At 42.3% G+C, this 27,199-nt stretch overlaps 1 protein-coding gene across 3 annotated transcripts in view; it reads left to right on the top strand.

The window, feature by feature from the left end:
• The window catches only part of LOC124111094 (TBC1 domain family member 2B-like), a 54,861-nt gene extending 27,662 nt beyond the window's left edge, over positions 1-27,199 (top strand). For all 3 annotated transcript variants that reach the window (XM_048399565.1, XM_048399564.1, XM_048399563.1), the window contains 10 exons: positions 8,120-8,231; positions 12,522-12,642; positions 14,384-14,529; positions 17,156-17,264; positions 17,752-17,883; positions 18,068-18,205; positions 21,048-21,224; positions 22,913-23,047; positions 24,140-24,217; positions 26,443-27,199. In XM_048399565.1, coding sequence (XP_048255522.1) covers positions 8,120-8,231; positions 12,522-12,642; positions 14,384-14,529; positions 17,156-17,264; positions 17,752-17,883; positions 18,068-18,205; positions 21,048-21,224; positions 22,913-23,047; positions 24,140-24,217; positions 26,443-26,547 — 1,253 coding nt within the window. In that variant the 3' untranslated portion in view covers positions 26,548-27,199. The remainder of the gene's footprint in view (positions 1-8,119; positions 8,232-12,521; positions 12,643-14,383; positions 14,530-17,155; positions 17,265-17,751; positions 17,884-18,067; positions 18,206-21,047; positions 21,225-22,912; positions 23,048-24,139; positions 24,218-26,442) is intronic.

Below are 27,199 nucleotides of genomic sequence, written 5' to 3'. Positions count from 1 at the left end.
CCTTGTGGATATCAGGGAGTAGATGATACAATAGATGCTGTAGGATAGATAGAGCCAACCCACCACCTTGTGGATATCACGGAGTAGATGTAACAATAGATGCTATAGGACAGATAGTCAACCCACCACCTTGTGGATATCACGGAGTAGATGTAACAATAGATGCTATAGGACAGATAGAGCCAACCCACCACCTTGTGGATATCATGGAGTAGATGTAACAATAGATGCTATAGGACAGACAGAGCCAACCCACCACCTTGTGGATATCACGGAGTAGATGATACAATAGATGCTATAGGATAGATAGAGCCAACCCACCACCTTGTGGATATCACGGAGTAGATGTAACAATAGATGCTGTAGGACAGACAGAGCCAACCCACCACCTTGTGGATATCACGGAGTAGATGATACAATAGATGCTGTAGGATAGATAGAGCCAACCCACCACCTTGTGGATATCACGGAGTAGATGATACAATAGATGCTGTAGGATAGATAGAGCCAACCCACCACCTTGTGGATATCACGGAGTAGATGATACAATAGATGCTGTAGGATAGATAGAGCCAACCCACCACCTTGTGGATATCACGGAGTAGATGATACAATAGATGCTGTAGGATAGATAGAGCCAACCCACCACCTTGTGGATATCACGGAGTAGATGATACAATAGATGCTGTAGGATAGATAGAGCCAACCCACCACCTTGTGGATATCACGGAGTAGATGATACAATAGATGCTGTAGGATAGATAGAGCCAACCCACCACCTTGTGGATATCACGGAGTAGATGATACAATAGATGCTGTAGGATAGATAGAGCCAACCCACCACCTTGTGGATATCACGGAGTAGATGATACAATAGATGCTGTAGGATAGATAGAGCCAACCCACCACCTTGTGGATATCACGGAGTAGATGTAACAATAGATGCTGTAGGACAGATAGAGCCTACCCACCACCTTGTGGATATCACAGGGTAGATGTAACAATAGATGCTATAGGACAGATGGAGCCAACCCACCACCTTGTGGATATCACGGAGTAGATGTAACAATAGATGCTATAGGACAGACAGAGTCAACCCACCACCTTGTGGATATCACGGAGTAGATGTTACAATAGATGCTATAGGACAGACAGAGCCAACCCACCACCTAGTGGATATCACGGAGTAGATGTTACAATAGATGCTATAGGACAGATAGAGCCAACCCACCACCCAGTGGATATCACGGAGTAGATGTAACAATAGATGCTATAGGACAGATAGTCAACCCACCACCTTGTGGATATCACGGAGTAGATGTTACAATAGATGCTATAGGAAAGACAGAGCCAACCCACCACCTTGAGAGAGGAAGTATGTGGAACTTGACAGGTGTTTACAGCGACTCACAGATCAGACCATACAAAAGGTCACCATTGAATTCCTGGATGCAGTAGGGTGGCTGGTAGAACTACACTGACAGTTACATGTTTGAAGCGAAACAAGTACAAAGTACCAAAAAGTATTATCATTCCTCCATATCAGAATGATGAGATCTTGTCCACGTGATCTTAAATTACTGTTTATCCTGCCTTGGAGAGAAACTAATTACTCAGCGGGGCCTGAGGGGCTGTATATGGATTCTGAGAGGCAGAATTAATCCCTTTTATCCCATTTCAAAGCAAACCAGTCAAGAAAACCACGTGACATAGCGCAAGCTATTCTCAGCTCAAAATCTGTAAGAAAAATTTGTTGCAGCAGGATCACAAGGGGTACATGTTTTTTTATTATCCTGCTTTAAGTTTTATACCACGAGCACGTGGTATAAAACCTAATGCAGGTCGCATGCGGCTCGTGGTATAAATCCTAACACGGGACGTATAAACCCCATGTACCCCTTGTGATCCTGCTCCAACTTATGATGCCAGGTCAGATTCATGTGAATAATAAAGCGAATGAAGCATACATCAATGTTATTTTTTGCTTATTTACTTCAGTAATAAAATATTTATCACACATTTCTTCTTTCTATTTACACTGCCCACCGGGTCCTACCAACTATACATAATATGGGGGGAACAAGTAGTAACTGAAAATCACTGGGCCCGAAATAGCGAGTGAGGTTTGTTTTTACACTGCTTTTGGCAATATTCCAGCAACATCATGGCAGGGACACTTGAAATGGGCTTCATACTTGGTACTCATGTGGGAAATTAAATCCAAGATTTTGGCGTGATAAACAAACGCTTTAATCAGTAGGCTACCTGGCCACCCCGGGCCGGAAATAAGTGTGTGGGAGGCTACTGGGTAGATACTGATGAACTGATCTCTGCTTGATGAATGATCGTGTGATAGAATCTAATACACCTATTTCCTGCTACCATTGTTATTACAAAGTTAATCCTCCATCCTGTTCAAGTCCTACACGAGCTCTACACAGAGCTGATTCTATCTCCTGATCACATGCATTTTTCTCAGTGAATATTTATCAGTTCATAATCAACCAAAATAATCCCGAATAAGACCACAGTATGTGCCTTCAACTGACATGACCACTGATTACAATAAAACTCTGCACAGTCAAATAATTCATTTTAATATGTCCGAGCTGAGAGCGGTAGTAGATGCATGCAGTGACCTGAATTCCTGATGGTACTGTCTGGTACTATCTTGTTGCTATCAGCTATACTGACACACTATGAAAACACATAATGGAATTTGGGAAATAATTTTCAGCAAACTGACAGAAAAACTGGAAACAGGTATGTAGTGAGGCCTAAAGGTATGCAACATTGCAATAGTGATGTCTGAGTTTGAATCCTCAATTTCTGTTGTCATACCTGGACTCAAGCTCCCAGTCACTTCATACTTATCAAGAGTCAAAATCCACTGTACATTTCCAAGTGTTTCAGTATATTTGAGTACCTATAAAGATCCAGGTTAGAATTGATCTTCAGCAACCCATGCTTGCTGTAAGAGGCGGCTAATGGGATCAGGTGGTCAGGTTCGCTGACTTGGTTGATGCATGTCATCGATTCCAATTGCGTGGATCGATTCATGATGTCAATCATTCGATTGCCTGGTCCAGACTCGCTTATTTATGGATCGCCATCTGTGTGCAGTGTTAAACACCAAGCAAACAAAACAAAACAGTATATTTTAGACAGGGAAATTTATAAGGTGAAATGATGTCTGGGTTACAGTCAAATGCACATGTCATGTTGTTGTCATCGCGTTACTGCACTAAGAAAGTACCAATAACTGCTCAGTTAACCATCCACATACACTTTTGTTTTTTATCTTAATTGAAAAACAATAAAACAGCTGATAAATGATATTGGCAATGGATCAATATAAGTTGTAGCAGGATCACGAGGGGTACATGGGCTCATGGTATAAAATGTGAGATGGATAAAACCCCATGTACCCCGTTTTATCCTGCTACAACAAATTTATCTTACCGACATGTTTTAATGTGACATGGTCAAAAAAACTCAAATTCAAAATTGATAGAAAACAGCTGTTTGGTTGAGCTGAGGTTAACTTGCGCTATGTCACTTGACTTCCATTCACTCGGTTAAAGCGTGCGGCTTTTTGCTTTGAAGCAGGGTATAAGGGATTTATTCTGTCTCTCAGGAATGCATGGACAGCCTGCATTGTTCGTGGCAGGGTATAAGAGATTTATTCCCTGGCTGAGAAATTTGTTACCCTCACAGTATTTTATCAAGATCAGGTGGACCAATCAGATCTCATCATTCTGACATGGAGGCATGATAAAGTATTTTATCAAGATCACATGGACCAATCAGGTCTCATCATTCTGACATGGAGGCATGATAAAGTATTTTATCAAGATCACATAGACCAATCAGGTCTCATCATTCTGACATGGAGGTATGATAAAGTATTTTATCAAGATCACATGGACCAATCAGGTCTCATCATTCTGACATGGAGGCATGATAAAGTATTTTATCAAGATCACATAGACCAATCAGGTCTCATCATTCTGACATGGAGGTATGATAAGGTATTTTATCAAGATCACGTGGACCAATCAGGTGTCATCATTCTGACATGGAGGCATGATAAAGTATTTTATCAAGATCACGTGGACCAATCAGGTCTCATCATTATGACATGGAGGCATGATAAAGTATTTTATCAAGATCACATAGACCAATCAGGTCTCATCATTCTGACATGGAGGTATGATAAGGTATTTTATCAAGATCACGTGGACCAATCAGGTGTCATCATTCTGACATGGAGGCATGATAAAGTATTTTATCAAGATCACGTGGACCAATCAGGTCTCATCATTATGACATGGAGGCATGATAAAGTATTTTATCAAGATCACATAGACCAATCAGGTGTCATCATTCTGACATGGAGGCATGATAAAGTATTTTATCAAGATCACATAGACCATAGATCACATATTGAGAATACAGATGTGTTGTTTCCTCTTAAGATTGCCTCTGTTGTCATAAATATACAGTACACTTGCTCCAACTCAATATCAAGTGTGTATCACCTGTGAATGTATTGACCTAGGCAAACAGAAAATTATTTCCTGAGAGACATAAACTCGAATTTATAGATACTTAAAGTTTATGTAAATGTATAAATACATGAACTTATACACTCTGAGTGTCATACTTACTACTTTAGAACAAGTCATCTTATTATTTTCATTAAAAAAAAACATCTGAGTTTTCTTATATCCTGTTTTTGCCTTCATCTTGACAAGACACAAGCTGATATACAGTGAGTTCTAAACTACAATGACCTAGTGAAGGAAGTACCATCAATATTCGGTATAGCTACCACCACATGTCACCAAGTTGTGGCTATTGTTACCTTATTGACAACACGCTAATGCATTTAAAGGAATTCATCTGAGAAATATGAACAGGATCATGATAATGAATCTTATCAACCATACCGTCTTACTGTCGATATATTTACAAGGCGTGCATGGAGTAAACAAATGGCTAGTCTACATAGTTTTGAAAGTACCTTTCATAATATTTGAAAATTATGTCTGGAAATGTAGGTTAAAATGCCACTAGGTTAAACTGCTGTTTATATAAAGAAAAAAACAGAAACACATTTGTTGAATGCATTATTCCACAAGGATGTATGTAATTATCATACTGATTGAATTAACAAGGCTTATTTCAGTGTGTAGCATATGTATGTATACTCTTGTTACAGTTAATATAGGTTGGTGGTGACAGGTTGTGTATGTCATGCAATTGACACGCATCAGTAGTATTGTTGCATCATTGATTACCAATATAAAACATTGATTCCCTGGTTGATAAGCAGATATATGTCAGATGGGCATGGTGTAATGAACGTATTGCATTGCATGGTTCCCTGGATGGCTATAGAATGTGTATGTTGGTCACAGCTGGGTTAGTGGGCTACTCCTGAGGGGACACCAATATTGGTTCCCAGGCTCAATAAGTCATTCTGTGTGTCAGACGACAGGATTAACTTCATGTTGTGTTGTCAATGGCCTGGATTTGGGAAACTGTCAGCTCGGATAATAACCTTAGCAGCATGTTTTGAGATCATTGAAAGTATTCTGGTTGTGTTTGGATTGTTTAGTTTTCAAACCTGGATTACAATTGTTCAACATCTGTAGATGTCTTGTTGCAGTATTGATGTGTGAACTATAAATGTCGCCATCTTGAATTTTGTGTATTTTCATTGTGAAGCTTTGATAATTGTTTGTTCGACATCTTTGCCTTTTGGATTTATCTTATTTGTGTTCAGCAACATAGTTTTAATCCTCATCTGCCAGATGAAGTCTTATCTTTCATTATGAGAATATGATATCTGTGTTGAACATGTTGTCTTCCTGGTTTATTATTGTTAAATTGACTTGCATCGGATCTTACTGGATAACTTGAACCTTGTGGAGGATTTCTAGAATTAGAATCTGCAAGTGAAGTAACACTGTAAGAGAAGAGAGAACTTCAAATTTGTTTTGATAATCTGGATGTGGACCCTTCATTGAGCAAGGACATCGTGAAGGAACGGAATAGTATTGGATTTTAAAAAAAAAGAAATTCCTGCAACTGAACCCTTTTTAAAACGTTTGTGTAGATTCGAACTGCCAAGATGCATCGTAGATTCATTGTGCAGTTCCTGTGTTTTGATCATGATGCGATCAGTCACTTTCACCCATCTCACATGCGCCGGCCTCGACGACATCACTCATGGTCGCCAGGTACACAGCCTAACAAAGTCAGCTACTGGGACAAGTTTAAAAAGCCTGCCCGTAAGTCTGTAGCCGGCTGCATCCGTTAGTCCTGAATCCGTGAACAGATCCTTAGCACCCCATTCTTGTTGTAATCCTCGACTATACAGATTGGGTAGTCAAAATGTGTGACATAGTTTATTGTGTGTCAGCGTATCCAGACGACATGACTCCCATGCCATCAGCCACTTGTTTACCTTGCTTGTGCTTGTTTATTTACTCTCCGCCATGATAGAGATGGAATATTGCTGACTGCGGTATAACAGCATTCAGTCACTCACAATAGTCCACATATGTTGGAAATCAGCATTTAGTATCCAAAACTGTCTCCACAGGAGATATTGCTGCTATGAAAGTGCATCACAATGCTTTACACACCATTGTGACCTCATCGGTTACTATGATGTCACAATTAAATTCCATCACTGATTTGTGTGTGACTGATGGTGGTTAGAGCAGTACTTTTTACACTTAACACACCGTTTATGACTGTTTACAAACTGAAACAGTTGGAGTGAGTGAGTGAGTATGGTTTTACGTCCCTTCTAACAATATTCCAGCAATATCACGGCGGGGGACACCAGAAACAGTTTCAAGAATGATGTTGGATGATAGATAAAATCTCAACCTTGTGTCTTTTGATATCAAATATATCAACATTCATCGATAAGAATTTAAAACTAGCCTCTTAAGCTTTTATTGACTCGTGTAGGTACATTTGATGTCAAAACACACTCAGGTGTGATTCTCTATTAGGCCACTAGCTTGAAGCAAACTGTCATGATTATAACTCAGATGTAACCAAAATATTTAAATAGCAATCACATGACAGAAAAAACACCAGGATGAACTTCCTTTTTGCTAATGACTTTTTTTTTTGTGTTAACAGCTTTGTGAGACTTATCACCCACTAAACATAGGGCATTTGTACAATTTCTGTTATTTCCTTTTGTAAAATGCCATGTTAGAGGGGTTTTAAATAACTCACCAGACTTTTGTGACGGCGTTTCAAATGATGAAAATTTATTGTCATTGATGGAATTGTTGGAAATGCCTATCAGACAATTGACATTCTGTAGAAATCTTGATATTTAAGTATTATAAGCACATATATTTCAAGAAATAATTACTGGATGTTATAGTAACCCTCTATTCTTAGTTATGCCTTTTATTATTTATTAGTTGGTTTTACAAATATTTTGGCCTAAAATTCAGTGTTAGGTTGTTGAAATATGTTTTTTCAATTTCAACTTTCAATAGTACTGCTACTAAGGAATGAAAAACAAGCAAGTTTTAACATGGCAAGATACCATACAGAAAGATAATTCTTTTTGTTGTTGTTAGAATAATGATTTTCATATGGACTATTCACATTTCTTATGTACAGTGGTGACAAAATGTCCTGTCTTTAAATTTCACCTGTGCATAATACTTGTCAATCTGTTTCTTCTCCAAAATACTTTTATATATTACATCACCTTAGAGGTAGGGCTGTGCATTATGCTTGGGTGCACACTATGGTAATTGTAAAACATAGTCAGACCCCCAAAATAATGTAATTGGATTCAAGTAAAGTTGAAGGACATTTGTTTAATATTTATAAGGCAAAGTTAGCTAAATGCAAGTATTGATCGCTATGTCATGTAAAACAACTTCATGTGGAGACACCAGAAATGGGCTTCACCCATTATACCCATGAGGGGAATCAAACCCGGGTCTTCATCGTGACGAGCGAACACTTTAACCACTTGGCTACCCCACTGCCCCATTCCTTACATGATTGGCTAATGTTGATCCTTGAACTGTTTTTGTGTTCATGCTGTTTGTTCTGTGTGTTGAAGGCGGCAGTGAAAGCACGCGGTCCCAGGAGATCGTCAACCAGCTACTGCAGGAAGCCATGGATGCTGAGTCCGGGGATGCTGACAACAAACATCTGCACATGGCATCAAACAGGTGGGTGACAAACATCTGCACATGGTATCAAACAGGTGGGTGACAAACATCTGCACATGGCATCAAACAGGTGGGTGACAAACATCTGCACATGGCATCAAACAGGTGGGTGACAAACATTTGCACATGGCATTAGACAGGTGGGTGACAAACATCTGCACATGGCATCAAACAGGTGGGTGACAAACATCTGCACATGGCATCAAACAGGTGGGTGACAAACATCTGCACATGGCATCAAACAGGTGGGTGACCAACATCTGCACATGGCATCAAACAGGTGGGTGACAAACATCTGCACATGGCATCAAACAGGTGGGTGACCAACATCTGCACATGGCATCAAACAGGTGGGTGACAAACATCTGCACATGGCATCAAACAGGTGGGTGACAAACATCTGCACATGGCATCAAACAGGTGGGTGACAAACATCTGCACATGGCATCAAACAGGTGGGTGACAAACATCTGCACATGGCATCAAACAGGTGGGTGACAAACATCTGCACATGGCATCAAACAGGTGGGTGACAAACATCTGCATATGGCATCAAACAGGTGGGTGACAAACATCTGCACATGGCATCAAACAGGTGGGTGACAAACATCTGCACATGGCATCAAACAGCTGGGTGACAAACATCTGCACATGGCATCAAACAGGTGGGTGACAAACATCTGCACATGGCATCAAACAGGTGGGTGACAAACATCTGCACATGGCATCAAACAGGTGGGTGACAAACATCTGCACATGGCATCAAACAGGTGGGTGACAAACATCTGCACATGGCATCAAACAGCTGGGTGACAAACATCTGCACATGGCATCAGACATGTGGGTGACAAACATTTGCACATGGCATCAGACATGTGGGTGACAAACATCTGCACATGGCATCAAACAGGTGGGTGACAAACATCTGCACATGGCATCAAACAGCTGGGTGACAAACATCTGCACATGGCATCAAACAGCTGGGTGACAAACATCTGCACATGGCATCAAACAGGTAGGTGACAAACATCTGCACATGGCATCAAACAGGTGGGTGACAAACATCTGCACATGGCATCAAACAGGTGGGTGACAAACATCTGCACATGGCATCAAACAGGTGGGTGACAAACATCTGCACATGGCATCAAACAGGTGGGTGACCAACATCTGCACATGGCATCAAACAGGTGGGTGACAAACATCTGCACATGGCATCAAACAGGTGGGTGACAAACATCTGCACATGGCATCAAACAGGTGGGTGGCAAACATCTGCACATGGCATTAGACAGGTGGGTGGCAAACATCTGCACATGGCATCAAACAGGTGGGTGACAAACATCTGCACATGGCATCAAACAGGTGGGTGACAAACATCTGCACATGGCATCAAACAGGTGGGTGACAAACATCTGCACATGGCATCAAACAGGTGGGTGACAAACATCTGCACATGGCATCAAACAGGTGGGTGACCAACATCTGCACATGGCATCAAACAGGTGGGTGACAAACATCTGCACATGGCATCAAACAGGTGGGTGACAAACATCTGCACATGGCATCAAACAGGTGGGTGACAAACATCTGCACATGGCATCAAACAGGTGGGTGGCAAACATCTGCACATGGCATTAGACAGGTGGGTGGCAAACATCTGCACATGGCATCAAACAGGTGGGTGACAAACATCTGCACATGGCATCAAACAGGTGGGTGACAAACATCTGCACATGGCATCAAACAGGTGGGTGACAAACATCTGCACATGGCATCAAACAGGTGGGTGACAAACATCTGCACATGGCATCAAACAGGTGGGTGACAAACATCTGCACATGGCATCAAACAGGTGGGTGACAAACATCTGCACATGGCATCAAACAGGTGGGTGACAAACATCTGCACATGGCATCAAACAGGTGGGTGACAAACATCTGCACATGGCATCAAACAGGTGGGTGACAAACATCTGCACATGGCATCAAACAGGTGGGTGACAAACATCTGCACATGGCATTAGACAAGTGGGTGACCAACATCTGCACATGGCATCAAACAGGTGGGTGACAAACATCTGCACATGGCATCAAACAGGTAGGTGACAAACATCTGCACATGGCTTCAAACAGGTGGATGACAAACATCTGCACATGGCATCAAACAGGTGGGTGACAAACATCTGCACATGGCATCAAACAGGTGGGTGACAAACATCTGCACATGGCATTAGACAAGTGGGTGACAAACATCTGCACATGGCATTAGACAAGTGGGTGACAAACATCTGCACATGGCATTAGACAAGTGGGTGACAAACATCTGCACATGGCATCAAACAGGTGGGTGACAAACATCTGCACATGGCATCAAACAGGTGGGTGACAAACATCTGCACATGGCATCAGACAAGTGGGTGACAAACATCTGCACATGGCATCAAACAGGTGGGTGACCAACATTTGCACATGGCATTAGACAAGTGGGTGACAAACATCTGCACATGGCATCAAACAGGTGGGTGGCAAACATCTGCACATGGCATCAAACAGGTAGGTGACAAACATCTGCACATGGCATCAAACAGGTGGGTGACAAACATCTGCACATGGCATCAAACAGGTGGGTGACAAACATTTGCACATGGCATTAGACAAGTGGGTGACCAACATCTGCACATGGCATCAAACAGGTGGGTGACGAACATCTGCACATGGCATCAAACAGGTGGGTGACAAACATCTGCACATGGCATCAAACAGGTGGGTGACAAACATCTGCACATGGCATCAAACAGGTGGGTGACAAACATCTGCACATGGCATCAAACAGGTGGGTGACAAACATCTGCACATGGCATCAAACAGGTGGGTGACAAACATCTGCACATGGCATCAAACAGGTGGGTGACAAACACCTGCACATGGCATCAAACAGGTGGGTGACAAACACCTGCACATGGCATTAGACAGGTGGGTGACAAACATCTGCACATGGCATCAAACAGGTGGGTGACAAACATCTGCACATGGCATCAAACAGGTGGGTGACAAACATCTGCACATGGCATCAAACAGGTGGGTGACAAACATCTGCACATGGCATCAAACAGGTGGGTGACAAACATCTGCACATGGCATCAAACAGGTAGGTGACAAACATCTGCACATGGCATCAAACAGGTGGGTGACAAACATCTGCACATGGCATCAAACAGGTGGGTGACAAACATCTGCACATGGCATCAAACAGGTGGGTGACAAACATCTGCACATGGCATCAAACAGGTAGGTGACAAACATTTGCACATGGCATCAAACAGGTAGGTGACAAACATCTGCACATGGCATCAAACAGGTGGGTGACAAACATCTGCACATGGCATTAGACAGGTGGGTGACAAACATCTGCACATGGCATCAAACAGGTGGGTGACAAACATCTGCACATGGCATCAAACAGGTAGGTGACAAACATCTGCACATGGCATCAAACAGGTGGGTGACAAACATCTGCACATGGCATTAGACAAGTGGGTGACAAACATCTGCACATGGCATCAAACAGGTGGGTGACAAACATCTGCACATGGCATCAAACAGGTGGGTGACAAACATCTGCACATGGCATCAAACAGGTAGGTGACAAACATTTGCACATGGCATCAAACAGGTGGGTGACAAACATCTGCACATGGCATCAAACAGGTGGGTGACAAACATCTGCACATGGCATTAGACAGGTGGGTGACAAACATCTGCACATGGCATCAAACAGGTGGGTGACAAACATCTGCACATGGCATCAAACAGGTAGGTGACAAACATCTTCACATGGCATCAAACAGGTGGGTGACAAACATCTGCACATGGCATTAGACAAGTGGGTGACAAACATCTGCACATGGCATCAAACAGGTGGGTGACAAACATCTGCACATGGCATCAAACAGGTGGGTGACAAACATCTGCACATGGCATTAGACAAGTGGCAGTCACTGTCCAACCTCCCACATCCATTTTAATCAACACACCTTCACAATACCCCAGGATATAAGAACTAGTGCATGTACATGTACATGTGAAAGATTCACTTATTTATGTGGCAAAAGAGTGAAATTCATTGCTGAAAAAGTTTCGAAAGTGTGCGTCAATATAGTTTATGATCTTTGTGATCTCCATAAAAACAACAACATTATTTAGACAAAACTTTAAGAGATATGAGCATGCTACAGATAATCTGTGCAATGACTCTGACTTTGAAATGTTTCTATGTGTCTGTTTACAGCACGCAAGAGTATGACCGCTATGGCTTCCAGAAGTGTATGTTTGAGGACGATGAAGACATTCTCCTCGCCCGAGCAGACCAGCTGCAAAGACAGTCGGCAGAGCTAGCCAACAATATCAAGGTATAATAATAATAATAATAGTGGTGTAACGATACATCGAACTATCGATTGATTGCGATTGCTTGTCTCACGATAGTACACTATCGATTGCAACTTGAAACAATCGATACTATTGGCGATAGTTTGTCTAACTATCGATAGTTTCGATAGTTAATTTGTTTGGTACATTTACTTTCTTAAAAAACATAGAAACAACTCCTATGATCATCTAACCTCTGTCGTGCTTTCCTTTGGATTGCACTACTTTGTCTGCTTGATTTAGAGTTACGTCCCTTAGCTACTCGTCGCTAGGCAACATTGACAAGATGGCAACTTTGTTTCCTAATTGATATGTTGAATCGCATTTAGCCATTCAGTGAATGCCAATGTGACAATTAGTTTGACAGTTTGTATAGTCAAATACTAGTCATTCAATCACATTCATTCACATTGCTGCTAAAACACTGCAGTAACCTAAGACTTTAAAAGTTACATAAAGTGAAATTTTGTATTAAAATGTTTTTGAGAGGTCAATTTGAACTTGTTTTCTTCTCATTTCTTGTTTTCTTCTCATTTCTTGTTTTCTTTACAAACAGTATCAGAAAGTTATAATTATTTTGATGGTGTCAGTCAAAATGCTGAAATATATGCTGCTAAAGCCTGCTATAATTGCAAGTGAAAACTATCGCAATAGTATCGCAATAGTAGGGCCACTATCGCAATAGTATCGCAAGAGTTGTTTTAACTATCGCAATAGTATCGCAATAGTCAAAAATGCCTCAATAGTCACCCCTAAATAATAATAATAATGAGCCTACCCTGCCTGACTTTGCCAGGATCACCCAAACCCTCTTTGCTGCATTTTAATTTTAATGTATAAATAATATTAATAATAATATTAATAATAATGCACTGTCAAGATTCCAAACCAAGATTTACTCCAGTTATAAATCTTTAGTTTATCAAAACCATACATATACTCAGGTCCAGGATAAATGTTTAAAAACACATCTTGTCTGTCCTCCTTCAATGAGCTGTCATTTTGGGATAAAAAGGAAATGCTGATAAAAACATCCATTAACACTACAAGTCTCCCTCACCATTCATGCGTGTATTATGTTGAGGCATTTTGGGGTATGTTGAGGTAGGTGGTCAGCAGTATCGGTATAACAGCAGTATCGGTATCACAGCAATATCAGTATCACAGCAGTATCAGTATGACAGCAGTATCGGTATCACAGCAGTATCAGTATCACAGCAGTATCAGTATGACAGCAGTATCGGTATAACAGCAGTATCGGTATCACAGCAATATCAGTATCACAGCAGTATCAGTCTGACAGCATATCGGTATTACAGCAGTATCAGTATTACAGCAGTATTATGACATCCCATAAATAGCCCAGATAGCTAATACTTAATTTCATTATAAATTTCAATCACTGCTAATTCTAAGAGTTTGTGAAGTAGACTGATTGAAGGAGAGAGTCAAATCACTCAATTTAAACCAAAAGAATATATGACAGGCATTTGCGTTATATTTGACTACTCATTATTTTTGTCACACCATCATTGAGAGATTTAGCATCAGCTATCTGCTTCATCTGTGAGGGGGTGGTGGGGTAGCCCAGTGGCTAAAGTGTTTGCTCATGACAAAGAAGGCCTGGGTTCAATTCCCCACATGGTGTCCCTGCAATATTTCTGGAATAAGGCTATAAGTGGTGTAGATCCATATTCACTCACTGATGTGGGACTGTTACAGGTGGCTGATGAAGCGTCATCGCACCAGGTCAAGTGGGAGAACTTCATGGTCAACCAGTCAGGTCGACCTCTCAGCAGGTCCCTGGAGCTGAAGACACTCATCAGGTCAGGAATACCACACGAGTACAGGGAACAGGTGTGGAAAGGGTGAGTTTATTCAATGTTTACTCAACAGTCTGGTAATTTTAAGATATCTGTCCATATTGAAACCAGTGGTAGTTTGTTTGTTGTTTTACGCTACACTCAGTAATATTCCAGCTATATGCTGGCGGTCTTGAAATAATCAAATCTGGACAAGACAATCCAGTGATTGACATCATGAGCATCGATCCACGCAACTGGAATACGATAACATGCATCACCCAAGTCAGCGAGCCTGACCACCCGATCCCGTTAATTGCCTCTTACGACAAGCATAGTCGCCTTTTATGGCAAGCATGGGTTGCTGAAGACCTATTCTACCCCGGACCTTCACGGGTCACCAGTGGTAGCAGTGGCTTGAACACACTCCATTTGAATCCCTCCCTGTGTTATAACAATCTTTGATGAAATATAATTAAAATGTGAAGCCTAAGTAGAATTTTATTTGGAACTGACGACATAACAACTTTTTGCAACCAATCAAATTGTGGCACACACTTCCATTTGTTTTACTGTTGTGCAAAGCATTTCTTATAGAGAGGGAGAGTCACCCAATCATTGTCAATCACACTGTGATATAGAGCGAGCCCTCTGTATACTGCAGGTGTAGGATGTATAGAGTATGCCCTCTGTATACTGCAGGTGTAGGATGTATAGAATGTGTCCTCTGTATACTGCAGGTGTAGGATGTATAGAGTGTGCCCTCTGTATACTGCAGGTGTAGGATGTATAGAGTGTGTCCTCTGTATACTGCAGGTGTAGGATGTATAGAGTGTGCCCTCTGTATACTGCAGGTGTAGGATGTATAGAGTGTGCCCTCTGTATACTGCAGGTGTAGGATGTATAGAGTGTGCCCTCTGTATACTGCAGGTGTAGGATGTATAGAGTGTGCCCTCTGTATACTATAGGTGTAGGAAGTATAGGATGTGCCCTCTGTATGCTGCAGGTGTAGAATGTATAGAGTATGCCCTCTGTATACTGCAGGTGTAGGAAGTATAGGATGTGCCCTCTGTATACTACAGGTGTAGGATGTATAGAGTGTGCCCTCTGTATACTGCAGGTGTAGGATGTATAGAGTGTGCCCTCTGTATACTGCAGGTGTAGGATGTATAGAGTGTGCCCTCTGTATACTGCAGGTGTAGGATGTATAGAGTGTGCCCTCTGTATACTATAGGTGTAGGAAGTATAGGATGTGCCCTCTGTATGCTGCAGGTGTAGAATGTATAGAGTATGCCCTCTGTATACTGCAGGTGTAGGAAGTATAGGATGTGCCCTCTGTATACTACAGGTGTAGGATGTATAGAGTGTGCCCTCTGTATACTGCAGGTGTAGGATATAGAGTGTGCCCTCTGTATACTGCAGGTGTAGGATATAGAGTGTGCCCTCTGTATACTACAGGTGTAGGATGTATAGGATGTGCCCTATGTATACTGCAGGTGTAGGATGTATACCATGTGCCCTCTGTATACTGCAGGTGTAGGATGTATAGAGTGTGCCCTCTGTATACTGCAGGTGTAGGATATAGAGTGTGCCCTCTGTATACTGCAGGTGTAGGAAGTATAAAGTGTGCCCTCTGTATACTGCAGGTAGGATGTATAGAGTGTGCCCTCCGTATACTACAGGTGTAGGATATAGAGTGTGCCCTCTGTATACTGCAGGTGTAGGATGTATAGGATGTGCCCTCTGTATACTGCAGGTGTAGGAAGTATAGGATGTGCCCTATGTATACTGCAGGTGTAGGATGTATAGAGTGTGCCCTCTGTATACTGCAGGTGTAGGATATAGAGTGTGCCCTCTGTATACTACAGGTGTAGGATGTATAGGATGTGCCCTCTGTATACTGCAGGTGTAGGATGTATACGATGTGCCCTCTGTATACTGCAGGTGTAGGATGTATAGAGTGTGCCCTCTGTATACTGCAGGTGTAGGATATAGAGTGTGCCCTCTGTATACTGCAGGTGTAGGAAGTATAAAGTGTGCCCTCTGTATACTGCAGGTGTAGGAAGTATAGGATGTGCCCTATGTATACTACAGGTGTAGGATGTATAGATTGTGCCCTCTGTATACTGCAGGTGTAGGATAAAGAGTATGCCCTCTGTATACTGCAGGTGTAGGAAGTATAGGATGTGCCCTCTGTATACTACAGGTGTAGGATGTATAGAGTGTGCCCTCTGTATACTGCAGGTGTAGGATATAGAGTATGCCCTCTGTATACTGCAGGTGTAGGAAGTATAGGATGTGCCCTATGTATACTACAGGTGTAGGATGTATAGATTGTGCCCTCTGTATACTGCAGGTGTAGGATATAGAGTGTGCCCTCTGTATACTGCAGGTGTAGGATGTATAGAGTGTGCCCTTTGTATACTGCAGGTGTAGGAAGTATAAAGTGTGCCCTCTGTATACTGCAGGTGTAGGATGTATAGAGTGTGCCCTCCGTATACTACAGGTGTAGGATATAGAGTGTGCCCTCTGTATACTGCAGGTGTAGGATGTATAGAGTATGCCCTCTGTATACTGCAGGTGTAGGAAGTATAAAGTGTGCCCTCTGTATACTGCAGGTAGGATGTATAGAGTATGCCCTCTGTATACTGCAGGTGTAGGAAGTATAGGATGTGCCCTCTGTATGCTTCAGGTGTATCAACATGCATGTAGGGCAGTCGAGACTGAAGCTGGGCCCGGGCTACTACAAAAGCCTGGTCGTACGTGCCAAGGACACCAAGTCCAACCCTGCAGCCAAACAGGTGTGTAGCCCACCTTAACAAAGTTGACATTATGCTGTGTTTCAGCTTCTGGTTCTTTCTTATTACTCTGTACAGAACTTGATGGATCTGCACAGTCCACATCAACAGTGATCAGTCAAGTAATACTGATGGCTTTTGAAAATACTAATGATTAGAAATTCTACCATCATAATTTGCTTAACTCTCTCCCTTATAGGTATCTAATCTACAGATAGACTACCTCAAATTTCAAAACACAGTGTGTCTTCTAATCAATTTAGCAAAGATAGTGGAGTAAGAATGCTATTCTCTAAGCATTGATTGTATGATGTAAAGGTATAGGTACACTATAAATAGTTAAAATACATTGCTCTAGGCTGCTTTGCAAATGCCAGTAACTCTAACCTTGCGTTGTGAATTAAATAATTTACTATTGAGGTAGTATATATCCCAGTGTCTAGATTCATTCTAGAGGTCACTGTATAAGTTGATTGTTTTCTCCTTTCAGATTGAACTTGATCTGTTGAGAACTTTACCAAACAATCGACACTTTGAAACACTTGAATCAGATGGCATCAAGAAATTAAGGAGAATCTTACTAGCCTTCAGTGCTCAGAACATGGTGATTGGCTACTGCCAGGTGAGTCACGGAGACAATCTTGACGGCCTTCAGTGCCCAGAACTTGGTGATTGGCTACTGCCAGCTGAGTCACGGAGACAATCTTGATATCTGTAAGTGTTCTACCCTAATTTAGTCCCTTCGGGGTACGAAGTGCATTTCCACCTGCCACCTCTTGCTTGATATACGGGGTGTGTCTTTGCAGGGATTGAACCGGCTAGCTGCCATAGCACTGCTGTTCCTGTCAGAGGAGGAGGCGTTCTGGTGTCTGGTGACGATCGTGGAACACCTGATGCCCCCTGACTACTTCACCACTACGCTAGCGGCAGCACAAGCGGACCAGGTGAGGCTGCTCACAGTACACACAGATATGGGGGTTCTTCTGTGGGGATACCGGGTCAGAATAGGTCTCAAGCAACCTGTGCTGGTTGTACCATGGGGATTCCGGGTTAGAACAGGTCTCAAGCAACCTATGCTGGTTGTACTGTGGGGATTCCGGGTTAGAACAGGTCTCAAGCAACCTATGCTGGTTGTACTGTGGGGATTCCGGGTTAGAACAGGTCTCAAGCAACCTATGCTGGTTGTACTGTGGTGATTCTGTGTTAGAATATGTCTCAAGCAACCTATGCTGGTTGTTCCATGGGGATTCGGGGTTAGAACAGGTCTCAAGCAACCTATGCTGGTTGTACTGTGGGGATTCCGGGTTAGAACAGGTCTCCAACAACCTATGCTGGTTGTACTGTGGGGATTCCGGGTCAGAATAGGTCTCCAGCAACCTATGCTGGTTGTACTGTGGTGATTCTGTGTTAGAATAGGTCTCAAGCAACCTATGCTGGTTGTACTGTGGGGATTCCGGGTTAGAATAGGTCTCCAGCAACCTATGCTGGTTGTACTGTGGGGATTCTGGGTTAGAATAGGTCTCCAGCAACCTATGCTGGTTCTACTGTGGTGATTCTGTGTTAGAATAGGTCTCAAGCAACCTATGCTGGTTGTACTGTGGGGATTCCGGGTCAGAATAGGTCTCCAGCAACCTGTGCTGGTTGTACTGTGGGGATTCCAGGTTAGAACAGGTCTCAAGCAACCTATGCTGGTTGTACCATGGGGATTCGGGGTTAGAACAGGTCTCAAGCAACCTGTGCTGGTTGTACTGTGGGGATTCTGGGTTAGAATAGGTCTCAAGCAACCTATGCTGGTTGTACTGTGGGGATTCCGGGTTAGAATAGGTCTCAAGCAACCTACGCTGGTTGTACTGTGGGGATTCCGGGTTAGAATAGGTCTCAAGCAACCTACGCTGGTTGTACTGTGGGGATTCCGGGTTAGAATAGGTCTCAAGCAACCTACGCTGGTTGTACTGTGGGGATTCTGGGTTAGAATAGGTCTCAAGCAACCTATGCTGGTTGTACTGTGGGGATTCTGGGTTAGAATAGGTCTCCAGCAACCTATGCTGGTTGTACTGTGGTGATTCTGTGTTAGAATAGGTCCCCAGCAAGCTATGCTGGTTGTACTGTGGGGATTCCGGGTTAGAACAGGTCTCAAGCAACCTATGCTGGTTGTACTGTGGTGATTCTGGGTTAGAATAGGTCTCAAGCAACCTATGCTGGTTGTACTGTGGGGATTCCGGGTTAGAACAGGTCTCCAGCAACCTGTGCTGGTTGTACTGTGGGGATTCCGGGTGAGAACAGGTCTCAAGCAACCTATGCTGGTTGTACTGTTGGGATTCCGGGTCAGATTAGGTCTCCAGCAACCTGTGCTGGTTGTACTGTGGGGATTCCGGGTCAGAATAGGTCTCAAGCAAACTATGCTGGTTCTACTGTGGGGATTCTGGGTCAGAATAGGTCTCAAGCAACCTATTCTGGTTGTACTGTGGGGATTCTGGGTTAGAATAGGTCTCCAGCAACCTATGCTGGTTGTACTGTGGTGATTCTGTGTTAGAATAGGTCCCCAGCAAGCTATGCTGGTTGTACTGTGGGGATTCCGGGTTAGAATAGGTCTCAAGCAACCTATGCTGGTTGTACTGTGGTGATTCTGGGTTAGAACAGGTCTCAAGCAACCTATGCTGGTTGTACTGTGGTGATTCTGGGTTAGAATAGGTCTCAAGCAACCTATGCTGGTTGTACTGTGGGGATTCCGGGTTAGAACAGGTCTCCAGCAACCTGTGCTGGTTGTACTGTGGGGATTCCGGGTGAGAACAGGTCTCAAGCAACCTATGCTGGTTGTACTGTGGGGATTCCGGGTCAGAATAGGTCTCCAGCAACCTGTGCTGGTTGTACCATGGGGATTCCGGGTGAGAATAGGTCTCAAGCAAACTATGCTGGTTCTACTGTGGGGATTCTGGCTCAGAATAGGTCTCAAGCAACCTATGCTGGTTCTACTGTGGGGATCCCGGGTTAGAATAGGTCTCAAGCAACCTGTGCTGGTTGTACCATGGGGATTCGGGGTTAGAACAGGTCTCAAGCAACCTATGCTGGTTGTACCATGGGGATTCCGGGTTAGAATAGGTCTCAAGCAACCTATGCTGGTTGTACTGTGGGGATTCTGGGTTAGAACAGGTCTCAAGCAACCTATGCTGGTTGTACTGTGGGGATTCCGGGTGAGAATAGGTCTTTAGCAACCTATGCTGGTTGTTCTGTGGTGATTCGGGGTTAGAACAGGTCTCAAGCAACCTATGCTGGTTGTACTGTGGGGTTTCCGGGTTAGAATAGGTCTCAAGCAACCTATGCTGGTTGTAAGGGGTGACAAAATGGATGGGGTGGTCAGTTTCGGTGACTTGGTTGATCACCAGTGCCCCCGGTTTGTCAACAGAGCCTGTTAATAAATGTTACAAGGTGTGAGCTGGCTGATTACGTGTCATTGTGATTGTTGTTCATGCTGTCAGCCACTGGTTGCAATGGCCCAAACTCCATTATTTACTGACCGACTTGATAGAGCTGATTTATTGACTGTGATGTAAGTCAACATTCACCCCTTGTGTATATTCCAGCATGTTTATTGCTGACTGTAAAGTAAGTCAACATTCACCCCTTGTGTTTATTTCAGTGTTTATTGCATATTGTGATGTTTATTCCAGCATGTTTATTGCTGACTGTAAAGTAAGTCAACATTCATCCCTTGTGTTTATTCCAGTGTGTTTATTGTTACTGTTATGTTTATTCCAGTGTTTATTGTTACTGTTATGTTTATTCCAGCGTGTGCTGAAGGACCTAGTACAGGACAAGCTGCCCAAGTTGTACAGCCATTTTGAGACCCATGATGTAGACCTGAGTCTGTTCACATTCAACTGGTTCCTCACGGTGTTTGTGGACAGCGTGCCGACAGATACTTTCCTTAGAGTCTGGGACTCCTTCTTGTATGAAGGCAGCAAGGTAGGCCTGTCTACCACACCATGTATACGTATACAATCTAGCCCTGGCTTCACGCCACGTCTGGGATAGGCAGACGACAAATACTTTCCTTAGAGTCTGGGACTCCTTCTTGTATGAAGGCAGCAAGGTAGGCCTATCTACCGCACCATGTGTACGTATACAATCTAGCCCTGGCTTCACGCCACGTCTGGGATAGGCAGACGACAGATACTTTCCTTAGAGTCTGGGACTCCTTCTTGTATGAAGGCAGCAAGGTAGGCCTATCTACCGCACCATGTATACGTATACAATCTAGCCCTGGCTTCACGCCACGTCTGGGATAGGCAGACGACAGATGCTTTCCTTAGAGTCTGGGACTCCTTCTTGTATGAAGGCAGCAAGGTAGGCCTATCTACCACACCATGTATACGTATACAATCTAGCCCTGGCTTCATGCCACGTCTGGGATAAGCAAACAGATTACTTTTGTCTTATAATTAAAAGTCATTGGGATTGTTTTTGACTTTTTGAAACACCAGTTGATTATATTTTGTGTTTTGTTCAATCCCAGTTGACATTATAAATGGCAACATGTTTGACCTTATGACAACAATCATATAAGAGGAGACTTCTGATTGGATGCAACACTTACCATTAGACTATTACTAATATCTGATTGGTTAGAACAGGTTAGTCTGTTTGTAGTGTTTCAAGATGACCGGGGTATCTGACATTTTGTACCAGGAAGTAATGGAGCATATGGGTTTCGAACTGTATCCACACACTCTTGTCTTGGTGGCCCAGTCGTCTAAGGCGCCGTGATTCGCTGTGCAGAGTTGCGTCCCTTGGGCATGCCAGAAACCTATGATTGTGGGTTCGAATCCCGTTAAGCCCCGATTATGTTTCTAGGTTTGTCAGCACCATACCCGTGCGCGTGGGTTTCACCGAAGTGGTAAACGTCTGAGACCTCCATCACTTCGGGCTTTCCTCCAAAATTAAGCTGACACGCCGTGATATAACTTGAATACTGTTAAAAGCGGCGTTAAATCCAACTCACTCATGTGACCTTACTTGTCACATCTCAACTGACGTTACTACTGACCCTGAACTGTGGTTCATCAAAAATAAATCTCTGTAAATTGAAAACTTGTCATAATAAATGTAAATTTGTTGTTTTTTAGGAGCAGGATGTTGATCATAATATTTACTGACTTGTCTTGTTTACAATAATTTGTAATTTGATGAATATATTATACCGTATTCGACGTAATAAGCGCCCAGGGCGCTCTCAAAATTAGAAATAGGGGTCTCTTATTAGAATATAATTTTGGTGAGAAAAAAACACAGAGTTGAAAGATCGTTAATTTCGTGATTTATGGTGATAGCCTGAAAAGATACAAAAGAAAAGTCTGTGCGTATTATACACGACAGATATATTTTCCAGAATTTAATTGGCCATAATTATGGGTGCATATAACACACGAGTGCATATTATACACGAATAAATAAGCGTTCATTGATCAATCGGAAGGGGTGCTAATTGGGGTTGTTCACTAGCCAATATATTAGCAAATATTGCCGTGGGCGCTTATTACGTTGAATACGGTATGACGTAAGGAATCAAAGCTGATTTCTTTAATCTATAGATTGTCACACAAATACGCATCAAAGTTTTTGGAAGGGTTTTTCATCGGTGTTTTCTCTTTCAGGTGCTGTTTCGTTTCTCAATTGCTTTCCTAAAGTACGCAGAGGAAGGAGTGTTGACTCAGAACACATCCTTCCTGGTGAACAGGTACATGCGCACTGTAGGCGAGAGGATGACTTACGCAAGGGGGATCTGTAAGGTAATGTCTCACTGATTCCTGTCATGTAATAAATCACTATAAATCAAGTTGTAACTACAAACAACCTGGCTAGGAATATACAGTTGAGCTCGAATAAATATGGGTGGAATGATCATGTGTAATAACTTTCCGATAGTTGCAAATGTGCATTTTCAAGGCTGATGGGTTGATTGCCAAAGGCTTGAGAATAACACTATTCATTCACTCGCGTCAGCACTTTGGTTGTTCTCTAATTCATTCTTGATATGACATAATGTAAGCACATATCAACTGTCATTACTGGACAGACAATAAATGTGTGACCTCCCAGAATAAGAATAGTTTGCCCTGTTGTCTAAGGCTTTCAGTTCGATGTGTTAAGAGTTAAGTCCCTTAGCCATGTCAGGATCTGCTGGTGCTGGTTACATTCATTCTGAATATGATCCTTGGTTTGTGAGCACCATGATGTATGGTTTCAGTGTGGTGGTAAACGTACCCGACCTACTTCATTTAGGGACTCCTGAAGATCCGGGGCAGAACAGGTCTTCAGGAACCCATGCCTGCCGTAAAAGGCGACTATGCTTGTCGTAAAAGGCGACTAACAGGATCGGGTGGTCAGGCTCGCTGACTTGGTTGATGCATGTCATCGATCCCAATTGCGTGGATCGATGCTCATGATGTCAATCACTGGATTGTCTGGTCCAGACTCGATTATTTACAGACTGCCGTCATATAGCTGGAATATTGCTGAGTGCGGCGTAAAACAACAAACCAACCAACTACTTCACTTAGGGCTTGCTGCCCACATTGAACTGTCATATGGTGATATGGCTGAACAACTGCTCAAAGCTGGTCTTGTTCACTCACTACAGCTCATTCACTCATTCTTTATGTCAGTCACAAAGAGCATGTTTAAAGTTCAAAGGGTTAATTTGTTGTTTTTTAAGTCACTATTCGTCACGTTCACAGGATTCTGTTTTTTCACACTGTTTCTTTGTACAAAATATTTATGTCAATCTTCATGGGATGTTGTGAACAGAAAAGGATGACAGGACCTTCTTCGTGTTTCTTTTCCCTGAAACAATGACCTGACCTTTGTTTCCATGGTTGCAGATAGCCTTCTATGACCTGAATCCCTTCCCAATGAGGAGCATCGCTAGTAAGAGGCAGAGCCATCTACATCAAATCAAGGTAGATAACTCTCAGTGCATTTAAACATTATATTTAAGTAGTGCTACTATTGTTCAGGAGTGAAAAAGATTCCTATTTGTATTAATGAATCACGACACATTTTTTCAATTATGTGTTTTCTCATTAGCAGGTATTTTTGAGTATTCAATACCCCAAAATTTCCTTGGGTACCGAGAGGGTTTATGTGTACATATTGCCATGCATCAAAACTCATTCAGCAGGAATTAATCTAGGATGCTAAACTTAGTGCCCTGGGCAGGTAAATTAGGGAAGCAAATATTTTGTTCAAAAGTACGAAGTTCAGAGGTGTTTTTAACATTGAACTTTAACATAACTTTCAATGCAATAACATTGAACTTTAACATAACTTTCAATGCAATAACATTGAACTTTAACATACCTTTCAATGCGATAACGTTGAACTTTAACATAACTTTCAATGCGATAACATTGAACTTTAACATACCTTTCAATGCGATAACGTTGAACTTTAACATAACTTTCAATGCGATAACATTGAACTTTAACATAACTTTCAATGCGATAACATTGAACTTTAACATAACTTTCAATGCGATAACATTGAACTTTAACATAACTTTCAATGCAATAACATTGAACTTTAACATAACTTTCAATGCAATAACATTGAACTTTAACATAACTTTCAATGCAATAACATTGAACTTTAACATAACTTTCAGTGCAATAACATCGAACTTTAACATAACTTTCAATGCAATAACATTGAACTTTAACATAACTTTCAATGCAATAACATTGAACTAAGCCTCTTCATCCTTATTGTCCTGTGAAATTCAATGCAGCTTAGCAAAGCCGCAACATTAGTTATATTTAAACAGCATGAATAGGAAGATGTATAGTTCAAGTTTGTGAATATACTGAGAATTGCTCAAGACCAGGGCCCACTTGCACAAAGCAATCTTAGCGCTAAGATGATCGTAATTCCCATACTTTGACATAAGCTTACAATAGTCGTAGCACTAAGATCGCTTTGTGCAAGTGGGCCCTGGCGCTGACTAGTGGCCTATAAGCAGGTCCAGAGAAATCCCTGATAACATTGGTAAATCTGAGAACACATCTTGTTCATAACAAAATATGAATACGGAAAGTCATGTGCCATGTTCCGTGGTGCTCTCTTTCCATGATTAAGCAGTTGTGAGGCATTCACTCTCTGGAAGGATATGATATCATGAGAAACTGAATGCCACCACATGTTTCCATGACAACTGAACCTGCCTGGTCGTTCTCCTACCCAGAGTTCCTTGCAGTCAACCCAGCAAGTCACCAATACACTAAGTGTGTTGCCTAGTTACAAGAATACAGAGAAACATTAACTAGATTCATGTTTGTTATTAATCAAATCCAATATACAAGGCAGTGTTCATTTTGCTATTTCAAATGTCATGCAAAGACTCATGAAGATTTAAGTGTTCGATTGATTAAGGTGTGACAGACCTAAAGATACCTGGATATGTAGCTCAATATCAATTCAATGTGATTCAGTTAGAAGGGCAGTCGAATAGCCCAGTGGTTAAAGCGTTCGCTCGTCACACTGAAGACCCGGGTGCGAATCCCGACATGGGTACAATGTGTGAAGCCTATTTCTGGTGTCCCCCGCCGTGATATTGCTGGAATATTGCTAAAAGCGGCGTAAAATCAAACTCACTCACTCACTGATTCAGTTAGAATTGAAGCAAGATATAATGTCCAAGCTACAGTGCTACAAACCATTAACAGTAATGCTGGGATGAGTCCAAATTTATTACCCAGGTACCTGACCCCATATTACCTGACCCGACCCGGAAACCTGCTGCAGGTATCAACGTTTGGGTACAAAATGTCTCATTGGGAATTGTTGTACAGGAGCCCCAGCAAAAAATATTCAGAAACATATATGAAACAATCTGGTCATGCATACACTGAAGCTTTAACATATAAAAGTCAGAAGGCATGAGTGCCTAGTCTGAAAGAAATGCAAACATTAGTGACTTGTAGTGTAACCGTGACTTTTGTTCATTAAACAATATATCACGTGGCTTAACTACGGGCCCAGGTAGTCCTGTGGGTAACTTAGTCCTACTCAGTACCCAGCCGACCCCAGGACCCAAGTTACCCGTCCCAGCCCTAATTGACAGCCATGTTTTATCATTAATGCAGACTTATTTAACTGACTTTTCACTGGAATGTGTTGTCTTCCTCAGCTTGAGTTGGCCGAGTTGGATGCAATCCGCCGAGACTTCAAGTCGGAGAGGGTCCCCGACGACCGGATGGATTTCTATAGTGATGATGAGCTTGACGACGCCTGAGTGACAGTTGCCACGGAACCACCATGGAATGACATCCTGGCTGGGGTACTGGGTGACCAGCACAACTACTTCACAATCATCAGAAAGTGTTAAAGCCTCTAACCCAGCCAGAAGTGTTAGCCTGTAAATAGGAGAGCTTTCATAAAGTTTGCAAATACTTGTGTACAGTTGATTCCATTAGTGTGAAAGTTAAGTTTTAGGATAAGGCATCACTTCGGCAAACAGAAAACCAAGTATTTCTCTTCGAATTAGTAAATTAAAGCCGTGCTAACCATATCCCCATATGTGATTGTATATACTAGACCTTGCTAAGAATCATGGGGAAGCCTGTTTTAATGTGTATCGTACTGGGAACTCACGTTACGCTATGTTTCTTAGTAGTCAACTATGGGCAGCAAGTAAAAACTACTTAAATCCATGACAGTTCAACGATTAATGTTGCTTCTATATTTACAATAGCAGTAGATGGCCTGACTCCTGTGATGAACAAATATCCATATAGAATACAGCCGACTTCATGTGTAATGGTTTGCTGTGCAGAGTTACGTGGGTTTGAATCCTGGTTTGACCGTGGGTTTTACAAAAGTGGTAAATGTCTGAGACCTGCATCACTTCGGGCTTTCTTCCCACATGAATCTGACATGCCGTGATA

Source organism: Haliotis rufescens, unplaced genomic scaffold (genome assembly GCF_023055435.1).
Source record: "Haliotis rufescens isolate VD_foot unplaced genomic scaffold, xgHalRufe1.0.p SCAF_2, whole genome shotgun sequence".
Lineage (NCBI taxonomy): Eukaryota > Metazoa > Mollusca > Gastropoda > Lepetellida > Haliotidae > Haliotis > Haliotis rufescens.
This window is presented reverse-complemented; position numbering and strand designations above follow the sequence as displayed.